This window comes from Delphinapterus leucas, chromosome 1 (genome assembly GCF_059928025.1).
Source record: "Delphinapterus leucas isolate spDelLeu-1000000601 "Yukka" chromosome 1, BTC_Dleu_Yukka2, whole genome shotgun sequence".
NCBI classification, from domain to species: Eukaryota; Metazoa; Chordata; class Mammalia; order Artiodactyla; family Monodontidae; genus Delphinapterus; species Delphinapterus leucas.
This window is the reverse complement of record NC_143129.1, coordinates 27,451,408-27,466,818: the sequence shown is the minus strand read 5'-3', so window position 1 is coordinate 27,466,818 and position 15,411 is coordinate 27,451,408. Positions and strand designations below refer to the sequence as shown.

At 43.5% G+C, this 15,411-nt stretch overlaps 1 protein-coding gene across 9 annotated transcripts in view; it reads left to right on the top strand.

Annotated features, from left to right (window-relative positions):
• Positions 1–11,974, top strand: part of TP53BP2 (tumor protein p53 binding protein 2) — a 196,895-nt gene extending 184,921 nt beyond the window's left edge. For 8 of the 9 annotated variants that reach the window (XM_089917456.1, XM_089917373.1, XM_089917650.1 and 5 more), the window contains 5 exons: positions 496–633; positions 1,335–1,468; positions 4,746–4,912; positions 8,015–8,214; positions 11,045–11,974. In XM_089917456.1, coding sequence (XP_089773582.1) covers positions 496–633; positions 1,335–1,468; positions 4,746–4,912; positions 8,015–8,214; positions 11,045–11,086 — 681 coding nt within the window. In that variant the 3' untranslated portion in view covers positions 11,087–11,974. Of the gene's footprint in view, positions 1–495; positions 634–1,334; positions 1,469–2,010; positions 4,913–8,014; positions 8,215–11,044 lie in introns of those variants that run through there. The other variant, XM_089917591.1, reaches the window with a different exon arrangement.
• The last annotated feature ends 3,437 nt before the right edge of the window (positions 11,975–15,411 follow it).

Below are 15,411 nucleotides of genomic sequence, written 5' to 3'. Positions count from 1 at the left end.
CCTTATCTGTAAAATGGGATAATAGGGTTTTCAAGAGGAATAAGTGAATAATCATTCAATAAATGTCAGCTCTCGCAATTCTCAGTTTGTGCTCTTGCCCAGTTTATTAATGTGGGGTTAGCGCTACTGTATTAGGTAATTAAAGACCAATCTTGGCTAATTTTGATCCTTGACAGAGAACCAGCCTGCTTCCTACTGCAGATTATACTCTTAGCGCGTGTTACCCAAATGTAGTTTTCACTAGGCTTTAAAGAGTTAGGTTCTTCCCACTTAGTTACGTGGGTTTATTCATTAAGCGCTAAATATATATATATATATATATATATATACACGTGTATATATATATATGTGTATATATATATGTAGGTATACGTATGTATGTATTTTCAAAGTTCCTTTTACTATCTCAGCTGAGATATTATTCCTCCCTTTTTGTTGTTTTTTGGTCTCTTGCTTAGACCAGGATCCTTAACCTTCCGTGCATTTCTCTTGCAGGGCAAAAGGACAAACTTGCGTAAAACTGGTTCAGAACGGATTGCTCACGGAATGAGGGTGAAATTCAACCCCCTTGCTTTACTTCTAGATTCCTCTTTGGAGGGAGAATTTGACCTTGTACAGAGAATTATATATGAGGTACGATGCAATTAGCACGTTTCTTATATACCGCCTTGTATTTTGTTTTGAAGCTCTAATCAGAAGGGTCCTGTAGGGAAAGTGTACTTCTGCATTGTTTCCTCTCTTGGGAGGTGGGGTTGTTGAGAGGAACTCTTGAGCATGCTCCAAAACCAGCTTCTCTGTTTTAAAGGTGTGGCTGTAACACTTTCAATAAATAGTGCGGAAGTTCAGTTATTCACTGGGGGTACTTTCCTTAGGGACATCATGACCCTCCTTTAAAAGTTGCTCAAGTATGGATTTGTACCCTGCAGTGTTAAATTACAGATGTGGTCCCTATTTTTCAGAGACCTGCTATTTAAAATATTTTTAGTTGACCTTTCTTCCCTTCCATGGCAAACGTGACTTCTCCTTAGATGCTTATCTGTGGTGGGAAGTTGGAGGATAAATAAACAAAAGTGACTATAAGGATATATAGTTTCTGGGACTTCTTCAGCTTTTAAAACCCTTTTTATAGGGAGTGCCTACTTAATATCGTATTTCTAGAACTGTACTTGGTATAGTTTTCTTGGCTCCTGAAGGTTTTAATTATGTTTAAAAAAAAAAAAAAAGACTACAAGAGGCTCTTTCAATTCTCTTGATCCTAGAGCCAGTTAATAGTTGACAGTTAAGGTGACAGAAAATTTGAGTGATGATCACCCTTGTTCTTATTGATGTTACAGGTTGATGACCCAAGCCTTCCTAATGATGAAGGTATCACAGCTCTTCACAACGCCGTGTGTGCAGGACACACAGAAATTGTTAAATTCCTGGTACAGTTTGGTGTAAATGTCAATGCTGCTGACAGTGATGGATGGTAAGGTTTTCTTTTAAACTCCACTCAGACTTCAATTGTATCTGCTGCGTAGGCAACGAAGGAGCAGTGTTGTAGACGCTGTTAGAAGGGAAGAAGTATGTCAGTGCGTGTCCTCAGTGCTGCTTGTAATCTAGAAGGAGAGACGTGGGAGACATTTTTAAGGAATTAATATGTCTTCATGTAATAGTCATCTCACTCCCGTTCTGGAAGCAGATGGAGTTTTATTTTTTTATATAAAAAAATTTTTTTTAGCCACACTGCATGGCTTATGGGATCATAGTTCCCCGACCAGAGATTGAACTCAGGCCCTTGGCAGTGAGAGTTTAGAGTCCTAACCACTGGACCGCCAGGGAATTTCCCAGATGGAGTTTCAGAAGTTTAGTAGTTAAATAATAAAGATAAGAAATGTCCCAAAGTGGTACACAGTTCATTGGCATGCTTCAGTGAATATGAGAAATGCTGATTTAAGCAGGGTCCCCCCACCTCCCTGAAACTACTGTGTGTCTAAGAGGGGATTATAATTTGTAAACTTCTCCCAATAGTTTTGACCGTGGAATCCATTTTTCGTGGAGCATCTTGTGGAACTGGTGTGTGGCTAAAACCCAGGAGATATTATTGTAAATGACGAATATTATTACTCCTAGGATGATGATTTAATGATTATTAATTAAATTATGATTTAATGATTAATAATGATTCCTAGGAAAGATTTACTTCTTTCTATATGAAAAAAATTAAGTTATAATCACACTGTATTTACACAAGTATTTAAATTTTATAGCCTATATTTCTTTCAATATGGAAATAATTGTAATATCAAATTTACATGTATACACATATAAGTTGCAGACACCCATATGCATAGGTTAAAAAAGCCTCATGTCTTACCACGTGGCTGTGGCTCATTCATTGTGGCTGTCTCCTTCTTGCTAGACGTTTAGATTGCTTTCCAATTCTTTGTTTGTTATAAATAATTCTTGGAGAAGCATTTTTGGTTGCACTTTAAAAAAATTGTATTTATAAAAGTAATGTGAGCCCATTGTGGAAAACGTACAAAATAGAGAAATAAGAGGAAAACAAGCCATTTGTATCCTGCAATCTAGAAGTAAACACCATCAATATTTTAATGTTTCCTTCAAGCTCATTTATGTATGTGTATATATGTATAATTTTTATTTATTTTTATTTATTTATTTATCTTTTGTGGTACGCGGGTCTCTCACTATTGTGGCCTCTCCTGTTGCGGAGCAACAGGCTCCAGACGCGCAGGCTCAGCAGCCATGGCTCACGGGCCCAGCCGCTCCGCGGCATGTGGGATCTTCCCAGACCGGGGCACCAACCCATGTCCCCCGCATCGGCAGGCGGACTCTTAACCACTGCGCCACCAGGGAAGCCCTATATGTATAATTTTTTATGCCTATATATTTTTTTTAGTTTGGCTCTCAATAGGTTTTTTTTTAAGTTGAGGTATAGGTGAGTTACAATATTATACTAGTTTCGGGTGTATAACACAGGGTCAAAATTTTTATAGGTTATACTCCATTTAAAGTTATTAAAATATCGGCTACATTCCCTGTGCTGTACAAAATATCCTTGTCGCTTATTTATTTTATACATAATAGTTTGTACCTCTTAGTCCCCGATCCCCGTCTTGATCTCTTCCTCGCTTGGCTTACCCCACTGGTAGCCGCTGATTTGTTCTCTGCCTCTGTGCGTCTGCATGTTTTGTTCTCTTCATTCGTTTTATTTTTCAGATTCTACATACAAGTGATAACAAACAGTATTTGCCTTTTTTATGCCTACTTTTTTAGTTTACCTTCACAACATAAGCAGAACAAATTCTTAATGTGTCACAGTGTCTTTGGTTCCTAATATTGGGAGTTTAGATTATGTATAATTTTTTACTACTAAAAAAATTAAAAATTAAAAAGCCATGCAGTTAAAAAGTCTGTAGTAATATTCAACAAATTATTAGTGGTAGTGTTTGGGATGTGGGGGGTGGGAAATAAATTTCTTTTGTGAAAGACCCAAGTGGAATAATAACATGAAAAGGGGAGGGAAGAAAAGGGTAAAGAAATCTCATGTACTTCAGGGCTTGATTAACATCCTCCAGCCCATCTTCTGAGTTTGGGCAGTGGTCCCGGCTCTTCCACCTTTACCATGAATCTGGAGTCATTTATAATACATTATGAAACATTTGAGATGGTGGAGAAGATTCTTTGTCATGGTATTCCTAAGTTCCTGCTAACCAGTTGCTAATATAGATTGAAATGTGTATTTTCCAGTCATTTTTCTGGTCTGAATTGAATTGGCAATTTTTTTTCCAATTAAAATTGAATTAGGATTAAAAAAATGTTGGGGAAAGGTAGTTCTTTATGTGCAACTTAATTCCTTCAAAATTGGTGGCGATAAAGGGACGTTTACAGGCACGTGTTTCTTTTTTGGTTTTGTTTTTTTTTTGCGGTACGCGGGCTTCTCACTGCCGTGGCCCCCCCCCACCGCGGAGCACAGGCTCCGGACTCGCAGGCCCAGAGGCCATGGCCCACAGGCCCAGCCGCTCCGCTGCATGTGGGATCCTCCCGGACCGGGGCACGAACCCGTGTCCCCTGCATCGGCAGGCGGAGTCCCAGCCACTGCACCACCAGGGAAGCCCAGGCACGTGTTTTGAGGGGAGGCCTATTATTTTTTTTTTCCTTTTTTTTTTTTTTTATGCGGTACACGGGCCTCTCACTGTTGTGGCCTCTCCCGTTGTGGAGCACAGGCTCAGCGGCCATGGCTCACGGGCCCAGCCGCTCCACGGCATGTGGGATCTTCCCGGACCGGGGCACGAACCCGTGTCCCCTGCATCGGCAGGCGGACTCTCAACCACTGCGCCACCAGGGAAGCCCAGGAGGCCTATTATTTAAAGATGTTATGTCCTCCATCCTGGTGGAAATAATCAGGCTGGATGCTCCAGAACATGGAACTAAATATATTCTATCCTGCTTTAGATCAGTATACAAATTGCCTGTCCTTTCACTCCTGTCCTTGATCCCTCTCACCCGCGGTGCTGCCCTGGCCCCAGGGCCGTCCCGACATTTTTCTTTGTGGCTGGAATTCTCAGATGGGCTCAAGCATCTATGTTTAACTCATTTTTAAAAATCTGTGAGAGCGGTTTTCAGGAGAAAGGGCCTGGTGGGTGACAGGCTGGAGAGCTCTCCCTGCGGATGCCGTGTTGCGGCAGGTGTCGTCCCGTGTAGGAAGGCACCCCCAGTCCTTGCTGTGCCCTTGTCCGCAGGACCCCGCTGCATTGCGCTGCGTCCTGTAACAGCGTCCAGGTGTGTAAGTTTTTGGTGGAGTCCGGAGCCGCTGTGTTTGCCATGACCTACAGTGACATGCAGACGGCTGCTGATAAATGTGAGGAAACGGAGGAAGGCTACACCCAGTGCTCGCAGTTTCTTTACGGTACGGAACAGTTCGATTTATGTGCACTGATTACTGCATTCATTTATCCTTTATCTCTAGGGGATCGTTCCAAAGGGTTTTTATTATTTGGGAAAGCATTTTGTGTTGTACATAGCCCTGGGCATTGAAGATAGGGCAGCCTCGATCACAAACACGAATGCAGCTTTTGTGTGTGCCTAGAAGCGGCTGTTGTCAGGGACACCTTCAAAGACAAAAGACGGTGATGCAGCCTTGGACCTAGCAGGGTTAATAGCTTTCGACCATCGAAAGATCCTCTAGTAAGACTTCAGTACTTAGCGAGTGATGCTGTATCTGTGCAAATAAGTAAACAGAACCCCCCCCGCAAGATGATCAAGAGAAATGCAGGGTTGGAATAAGAATCCACAGATCCAAGTTTTCCTGCTAAATCAAACTTGTCGCAGAAGAAAAGAAAGGCAACACCATATTTTAGAACTGATTTTTTTGACTCTTTTGTTCTCTTGTTTTTGAGTTTATGATTCTGATGCATCCCATCAGCTCTGTCCCTAGAGAAAAAAGGACTTGAAGTTTTAGATGGATATACGTTGATTGGCACAGTTATTTACAAGGAAAATTTTTTTTATTTACAAGTCTTAGAAGTTGAGGTTAATGTTTCTTTTCAGTCTGGCTTGAGAGAAATGGAGAAGGGGAAAAGACAGAGACAAATGAGGAGGTACGTCCCAGGACCCCAGACCACTCAAGCATCAGGCATGGAAAGATGCCTGAGGTGAAACGTCTTCTCTGTTTGACTGTTTTCCGAGTCTCACTAGGCCTGTTTTCAGGCTCTCGGAGAGAAGGGAGAGGGGTCAGAGGGAGAACCACAGACCGCAGGTTCTCTTCTTCATCTCTCAGCTCTTAGTTTTTATCGTTGATATTTATGATCACTCTCTGTTTATGTTCTCAACTCTACATCCAAGAATAATTTTGACCTATGGACACATTTTGAAATCAGTATGTTATATTAATATGTATTTTCTTACGTTAAACGTCTTGGCGATCAAGCTATATGTAAGTATGGGATATGATTTTTTAAAAAACATTTAGGGACATTTGATCAGAGATTTTTTAAATTTATGAAATATATCGTGGATACCGAGAGCATTTCTGACGTAGATGTGCAGTTTAAGTAATGATGATCCTAGATTAACACAGTGAAACATCCAGGTATCCAGCTTGGGAAACAGAACATGAGCTCTGTCTGCCGTCAGCAGGGGCCCTGCCCTGATGTAGCTCCTCTCACATCTGTGGTGACTGCCCCCTTGAATTTATAAAAATAGGTATATCACCTCTGAATGAATCCTACAACTGATATTGTTTAGTTCTGCCCGTTTTTGACCTTCATATAAAATAAACCATACTGGTGATTCTGTGGCTTGCTTTCTTCATTCCCCATAGTTTTTGAGATGCATCTGTGTTGCTGCATGTAGCTGTTGTTTCTTTTCACTGCGCTACTGTTCCATTTTGGGACTCTACTACAATTTATCTTTCCATTCTACTTTTGGCAGATGTTGGGTTATTTCCTTTATTTATTTATCCATTCGTGCATTCAATTATAAACATGGCTTCGGCCACCATTTTTGTCCTCATCTTCTGGTGTCTCTCTAGAAGTAGAATAGCCAGGTCACAGGAATGAATATACGTCAAGCAGAGAGTACCTTTTGCTCTGTGTTCTCTTTGACCTTTGGTGGATTTGGAAGCCTGTCTCACCGTGCCTTTAGTTTGCATTTCCCAAACTGCCAGTGAGATGGAGCATGTTTTTAGGACCCTCAGAAACGTTTGAAAATTGTTGATTCATAACTCTTAGTTTGGTAAATAGCAAAGTAATGAGAAATTGTCTTCCATGCCTAATGGTTTCCTGGAAATGAGACTCAAGTTGTTATGTTGAGTGCACCGTTCTGATCCCAACCAGATGACGAGTCTGGCGTGCTTTAAAACTTGGTGGAGTTACAGTTCTATCAAGTATAACTTGAAAGTTGGAAATTTACTTGTCCCCATGAGTAGAAACCTGACCATTTAGATAGGTAGAGCCTTCTTTTGGAAAAGAACGATTTAATCTCTTGTTTTGCCCAGAGTGAGAGGCAGTGTGTGCTATGTCATATTAATTGACACAGGAAAAATAAGTTCATAATAATATAGGTCCGCATAAGTTGAGAAACCCAGCTGTTCACAGGCAAGCAGGTATTTTCCTGGCTTTTCTAAAAAGGTGACAATGATAATGACCGCTGACTTGCCCAGGACATTGTTGTCTAATTCTTCCTCCCCTCTCCCCATGTTGCCTGCCCGTTGATGACTGTGACTGCTCATTAGCGTCGCCTTATAGGATAGGAAGGTATAAATGGAGAAAGGTAAAACCTAAGGTCGTAGTTCATTTGCAAATCTGTTATTAACTCTGGTAAGAAGTGGACATTTGGGGATTTTCTTTCCTTCCCCAGTTTGTGGATTTCAGTATCTTTTAGAATTCTGATTCTCATCATTTTAGAGTTGACTATATGTGGACTTTTACATCCTGTCTAATATACCTGGCCATATTTCTATATTCTAACATTTTATAATTTTTTTTCTTTTATCTTTCCACATTTGGAAATTGATAGAGACCACTTTAATAGGCACAACACTCTGGTCATTTTTCTCTGTCTGCTTTAAGTTTTAGGTAAAGAACAAAAATGATTCCAGAGTTCCTTGGTCAATACACTTAGTGAATAGGCTAAAATTGGACAGATGTTTCATTAACTTTTTTAATATCCTAGACTGGAACAGTTCTTTTTTTATTCCTGGGTTTGTAATCGTTTTGTGTTCTGAGTAAGAGAAGTTTTGAGAGCTGCTTATAAGGTGTTGGTTAGTTTTTAGAGCTGGTTTAGAGATGATAGCCTACGTTAACTTGTCTTTTATATGTTCCCTCTACACGGCTGGCCTTCCTCTGCTCCCCCTGGCCCCGGGAGGTTTATTTATTGAATGTTTAATATAATAGTTCTACCATTCCAGCAGGTCCCCATTTCTTCTCATTTGGTTTTATAGAGTGACAGGTTCTGAGCGTGGTATCCTCTGAGTTCCATATATTCTGTTCTGTATCTTACATGATTTCAGGAGTTCAGGAGAAGATGGGCATAATGAATAAAGGGGTCATTTATGCCCTTTGGGACTATGAACCTCAGAATGACGATGAGCTACCCATGAAAGAAGGAGACTGCATGACAATAATCCGCAGGGAAGACGAAGATGAGATTGAATGGTGGTGGGCCCGCCTGAATGACAAGGAGGGATACGTTCCGCGCAATTTGCTGGGAGTAAGTGAAGGATGGTTTTTTTTAAAACAATTTTTATTTCTTTAATGTTGTATCTATTTTATGTTATTTATTTGTTTATTTTGGGCTGCATTGGGTCTTCGTTGCTATGCGTGGGCTTTTCTCTAGTTGGGGCGAGCGGGGGCTACTCTTTGTTGCGGTACGTGGGCTTCTCATTGCAGTGGCTTCTCTTGTGGAGCACGGGCTCTAGGCACGTGAACTTCAGTAGTTGTGGTGCGTGGGCTCAGTAGCTGTGGCTCGCGGGCTCTAGAGCGCAGGCTCAGTAGTTGTGGCGCGCAGGCTCAGTAGCTGTGGCTCGCGGGCTCTAGAGCGCAGGCTCAGTAGTTGTGGTGCGCGGGCTCAGTAGCTGTGGCTCGCGGGCTCTAGAGCGCAGGCTCAGTAGTTGTGGCGCGCGGGCTCAGTAGCTGTGGCTCGTGGGCTCTAGAGTGCAGGCTCAGTAGTTGTGGCGCATGGGCTCAGTAGCTGTGGCTCGCGGGCTCTAGAGCGCAGGCTCAGTAGTTGTGGCGCACGGGCCTAGTTGCTCTGCGGCATGTGGGATCTTCCCGGACCAGGGCTCGAACCAGGGCCCTGCATTGGCAGGCGGATTCTTAACCACTGTGTCACCAGGGAAGTCCCTGGATTTGTTTAAGTCAGGATTTCCAAATCTGCTAGGGAACTTGAACAGGGCACCAGAGACAAGATTCTTTGTTCTTTCTCTACCTTTGGATTTTAAGGTTCATAAAAACCAAGAAAATAATCAAATCATATCAGCACATGTAATCCAATAACATGTCTATATTAGTCTGAAGGGACTGCTGTCAGTGGGCAGACATTCTTGGTGGGGGGAGTATTTTCAGGGAAAGGCTAGTATAGTTGGACAGAGTCTAATATACAAAAAATGGGAGACATTTTCACTGTATTTTCATCAGCTGTCAGACAGACATGGTCTGTGTCCACAGAGAGCTTCTGTCCCACTCGAGGCCCTGAACCAGGGCTCTGTCTGGAATCATCCCGCTGTCCGGACGTTACTCTCTGTGGAGCTCGTTAAAATGACCCCGGTGTTGGGACCTGGAGCTTGGATTCTGGCCTGTATCTCCTCCTCCTGACTCTTCTCCTTTGTGGTTTGATGTGCAGTGTAAATGACATCATATATCCTGACTACTGTCTTCCTGGTAGCAAAGTTTACTATTAGATAAGCATTTGGGGTTTGGACAATATTCATTCGTGTGATCATACTATAAACGATAAAGAGTAGTGAAACTGAAAAAAACAATTAAGCCATGGAGCCCGTTAAAAAAGTCTTTCCAATTACCAGACGAAAGCAGAAATGTAAAGGTAGTTCTCTTTCGAGCCCTCCTGTTTGCTTCTACAAAGTCTTTAGCGCCAGAGAAGCATAATCTCTTGCGTGCAGCCTCTTTCCTTCTTTAATGAACACCAAGAGCAAACAGGCACGCACTTCTGCTTTTTGTAGTTTCTTATCTGGGAAAAGCTCTACCTCTTAGAAGTAGTTGCTTATTTGAGTCTTAACTTTAATTTTCTGACAAAGAGGTCCAGTGGTGAATGAAACATGGGGAGAATGATTTGTTCCCAAGTGTGGAAGCAGCTGGTCAGAGACCAAGCTCTGCCTCCTGGGTGGCTTTCAGAGGTTCTGTAATCAGTGGGCTGGATTGCAGATTTTCATTTTAATCGGACATTTAAATATTCTCGGTTCTTTGGAGATCTTTCCTGGGTAGAAGTGGCCTCTACACAACTTCTTTGGGTTCCTTTTGAGGTTTTTTTTTGAAAAAGGAAATTGCATAAATGTTTTAGTCAGGCTCACATACAAGTGTAGAAAATGATATTGGCTAAAATATCTTTCCTCACAGAGAAAAACAACCCTTGATACAACATTGATCCCTCAGTTAACTTTGCAGTTTGGGCTGGAAGTCTGGCTTGACTTTGTTTCAGTAAACCCTTTTTTCCCTTTGTCTAGGGGAGGGGGAGGAGGGTTTTGTTCTGTTTGCCAGTTGAATGACTAGTTTGACTTGCTCTTGGCTTCCTGAACACCCTCCTTGCCAGCTCTTGTTATGGAAAACACAAAACCACCAAATCCTAAAACAAAAAACTCCGCGTATCCTTCCTCAAATCTGTAGACTTTTAGTCTGTGGCATTTGGTTCCTGATAGCCTCAAGTCTGTGTGACGTCCATTGTGAAATAAAGTTAAAATAGAGACTTTTTAACCTCTTATCTTTTCCCTTGGAATGGAAGCTCCCAGCATTGGAGCTTATAGCGTATTGCAAATCACCTCTAGTCCTTTGTGGTCCTTGTTGGACTTGACAGTTCAGTAGGCTGTGTAGATGGAGTTAATGCTTAGAGCATCCTGGATTTTTTTTTTTTTTTTTTGAGGTACGCGGGCCTCTCACTGTTGTGGCCTCTCCCATTGCGGAGCACAGGCTCCGGACGCGCAGGCTCAGCGGCCACGGCTCACGGGCCCAGCTGCTCCGCGGCATATGGGATCTTCCCAGACCGGGGCACGAACCCGTGTCCCCTGCATCGGCAGGCGGACTGTCAACCACTGCACCGCCAGGGAAGCCCGCATCCTGAATTTTATATCACTGCACCATGGCGTTGTCCCTGTTGAGGGAACCCCTGTGACCTTTGAATGTCCTTTGTACAAGAGTTGGTAAATATGAATCTTTGGGCAGCTCTGGGTGTTTCACATGGCAGAGAGTTCTTTGGTTTAATTTCTTTCCTGTGACATCAGCACCTGTCCCTACCCCCCATATTTCTTGAAAATGTGTTATACTCCCACATCTGTGCAGTATGTAAATATTTTTAAAATTCTTTTTTACAGCTATACCCAAGAATTAAACCAAGACAAAGGAGCTTGGCTTGAAACTCTGCACACTTTTAGTTAATGAAGAATTAATCTGTTACCAATAAGAAGAAATAATATGATTGTTTGTGGCAAAAATTTTGTAAGACTTATTTTAATGACAAACTAACTTGAAAGCAATGAAGATCGGGCTCTGGAAGCAAATGAAGGCTTGGAGCAGAGTCACTGTTGGTGGAGGATACTCAGCATGATGGAATGAACGGAGCTTGGCAGGAAGCTGACCACTGCGCTGGATACAGGTACTCCGTGTCACACTCCGAAAGATACACGGTGACCGTCCTGTTCTCTGCAAGAAACGGGACCACTTATTGGGCTCCTGGGAGATCAGCTTCAGGGCCTGCTTAAATGGGCGTTTTTCATTGCCTGCCCCTGTCCCTGCCCTCCCACCAGAAGGAGCAGTGCCATCATGGTGCCATCTCAGATTGTCCCCCAGCACCAGCAGGCCCGTGGGGGACTCACATGGAGGCTTGAAGGTGCCGCACACTTGCGTGTCGTCTGTGAAGAACTGTTTGTTGGTTGTCAGTGAGCAATAACTTTATGTTACGAGTTCTTGTAGCGTCATGTATTCAAAATATTGAAACCACACTACACTACAGGTAATTAGATTTAGACTTTTGTTTTTAGGCTGAAGTTTGAATCTATATTTATTGTCTTTTGTATCTCAGAAATTAGAGACTTGCTATATAGACTTACCCGTGATATTTGTCAAGATCATAGCTGACTTTAAAAACAATTGTAATAAAGTTAAACTTTTTGACTCTAAGCTTTTTACCGGCTTTAGTTAACAGCCTTGTTTAACGTTCCTAAGCCATTGGAACCCTGCTGAAAAATAATGAGAATTTTTTTTTTTACCAGCCATGTGATTAAACGTAAGTATTTCTTTGCTCAGTTTTGCAATTTGTGAGTTTCATGGCGGTCTTTGTTATAGAATTAAGACGCTTTTTAAAGATCCTAGAGGCCATGGTGCTAGAAACTTGTACCTTTACCTAGAGCTTCTGATAAGCTGTTTCAGTGTCCTCATTTTATTTCAGATTCTCCATGGAGTTATATACATTTACGGGATGAAAACTTAGGTAGACACAGTCTGCACGTCATTTTATTAATATGTTACCAAGTTTGTGAATTTTGGGGGAACTCATTTTGCTTAGTGAAACTGTTTCATTTAATAGAAGATACAGGTGAGAAAAACCAGTGGTCACTTTTCCTTATACATTTTTATGAGTAGCTAACTTCTAGCAAAAAAGGAAGATAGATGAATGACAGAACATATGATGCCTTTCAGAGTCATGCAGAAGTAGTGACAACATGGATGAAACATCAGAAGACCTGTGTGGTAGACAGAATTCTAAAGATGCCCCTCCAGCCCCTCATATCCCTGTCCTGTGGTGCTATGGACTGACTGTGTCCCCCTAAAATTCATGTTGAAGCCCTAACCCCCAGTGTGATAGTATTTGGAGGTGGGGCCCTTGGGAGGTGATTAGGTTTAGGTGAGGTCCTGAGGGTGGGGTTGCATGAAGAGTCTGGTGCACTGTGTGAGGATACCCCAGGAAGGCTGCCACTCTCACCAGATACTGAACCTGCTGGCACCTTGATCCTGGACTTCCCAGCTTCCAGAATCACGAGAATGTTATTTAAGCCATACAGCCTGTGGTATTTTATTACAGCAGCTTGAGCGGACTGAGACACCTGGTTATTTAATCAAGCACTAATCCAGGTACTGCCGTGAAGGATTTTTCAGATTTAAATTAAATTTACTAATCAACTGACCTGACCATAGGGGGATTATCCTGGGCCCATCCCAGGTGGGCCCAACTTGAGCCCTTCAAAGCAGGAGAGATGAGGCCGAAGGGGAGGTCAGCGAGATTTGAAGTGAAGGGATTCGACCTGCCATTGCTGGCTTTGAAGGTGAAGGGGTCATGAGCCAGGGAATGTGGAAACTGAGGAAACCCCTGGATGACAGCCAGCAAGGAAACGGGGACCGCGGTTTTACAACATGGACCTGAATTCTGCCAACCTGAGTGGGCCTGGAAACAGATCCTCCTCCAGTCTCCAGCAAGAATGCGTCACCCAATAAGAGAGGTGTTGGACCTTAACCTACAGAACTGGGAGATGGTGGGCGTTCTTCAAGCCACCAAGTTTGGGCAAACATGTTACAGCAGCACAGGAGCCAAAAAAAACAATGGATTCTCGTCCTGGGCTGGTGCACTTACTCATCCATCCTGTCACCTTGCCCGGGACACTCAGCCTTGTGTGTATAATCTGAGATGGGGTCAAAGGAAACCATACTAAGTACTATACGTGAAGGTACCTGGAAACCCGCAACAAATTGGGCCAATGTATGAAAAGGGAAGATGGGAAAATTTGGGAAAACGTGATCATCTCACTTTTATTTCCTTAGTCCGAAACTTAGAGCATCATTTGTTTTTATGCTCCCTTTGGGGTATTTTTACTTGCTTGTTTTATTATCAGAATATCCGTATATTAAAGCTCCCTATAGGGGATTCCCTGGCAGTCCAATGATTAGGACTCCACGCGGCATAGCCGGAAAAAAAAAAAAAGCTCCTTAAAAGTATAGAAAAAGGTTATGAAGCCAGGGGGGGAAAAGACCACTATGGAGGCAACCATAACTAACATTCGGGCCTATTTCTTTCTATTCTCGCTTATGATTTTCTCCTCACATAGTTGAGAGCATACTGTTTAAGCAGTTCTGTATTGTCCTGTTCTATGCTTCACGTCGCATCACATGCATGATTTTTAATGGCGGTGTAGTATTCCACCACGTCATTCATCCAGTCGTTTGTGTTGAACGCGTGGCTGCCTTTCGCTTGTTATCGATGCTGCGCTCACATCTTTATGGGAGCAGAATTTTTAGATTGTTGAAAAAATAAGTGGGGATAAAGCAACTGGAGAATGGGCCCTGATAAGGAGGGTAGGGTGTAAACTCTAGCTGTGCTTGGAGTCTAAAGGCAGTGGAGCCACCGAGGGGTTTTAACCAGGGGAGTACGGGAGTCAGCCAGGGAGGCAGGCGAGCAGGGGTGTCCGAGAGGGAGAGGGGACGGCAGGGACGGCAGCACGAAGTCGGGGAGGGTGATGGCAAATACGTGTTCATAGCTTTTGGCTTTGGGAGGTAAGTGGTGATCATCAAAAGCAGTTTTAGGAGAGTCAGGCCATTAGCCAGATCGCAGAAGGTAAAGGAGTCACAGAAAGATGCAGGGGCGCAGCTGCTGGGGAGGCCTGGCTCTGGGGGAAGGAGGGGAGGCCGGGAGGAGGCGGGTGGTCTGTGTGTTACCAGGTGGCAGGCCTAAGGCACCTGAAAGAGAGTGTGAAGAAAGGGGCCAGCTGATAGGCTGAGATTGCAGTTCAGAGCAGAGATGGGGAGGGCTTTTCTTTTGGACTGGAGGGAAGGGAGCAATGGGGGATTAGATTGGGGTGACTTCCTTGGGGCAGAAGTCTGGGGGGGATTTACTTTATCATCTGGTTCTTTCCCCCCGTGAAATCTCTCCCCTTCTCTCTTAAATCTTTTCTAAATTTGCTACGATAAGCATATACCGTATCTTTTTTTTTTTTTTAAGCATTATTTCTTATCCTGTGACTAAAAGTGAAGTTGTGAACTCCAGCTTCAGGCAGCGCGGCAGGTCAAAGTGCACCGGGAGGGGCAGAGCACCCGGAACAGTGGGAAAGGTTTGGAGCAGCCTGGGTGGATTGGGGGGAGCCTGCCTGCCCTTCCCCTCCCAATTTCTACCACTCCTGTATTTCAACCGCCTTAGCACCCTCCTCTCCCCTTCCAGTGGTCAGCCTACCCTCCCCCCACCCCACCCCTCCCATAGCAATCCCGTGTCACTGGGAGCATCCAGCCCTCCCAAACCCAGTTCTACTGAATGGAGAAAATCACCACCACCCCCCACCAGGGGAAGTGCTGCCTGTTCTTGGTTCCCGCTTCCTCTGGGCCCTGAGATGCTCCACAAGCAGGAAAACTTAAACTCCTGCGAGTTGATTTGGGAAATCCATCTTCCTATCTTTTCATGAGATAGTAGGCTGCCATTTGCCTCTCTCTAGTCATCTGACATCTTTCCCTTCTGCGATTCCTCAAGGATCCCGACCTGTGGTTTAGCTGCATGTCTTCCTGGCTCTCTCTTGTTCCCTCCACCAAAGTGACAGGCAGGTGGCAGGCGGAGCACAAACTTGCCGGTACCTCCTTCAGAGACCAAGAAGCAGTAGAAATTGGAGCTGACTTTATGGTCAATTATCAAAGCTTCTGAATTGGATTTTTAAAAAGCTCTATAGTTCCACACTGAAATGGAGGCCAGCTGCCCTTTCCTCTCGAT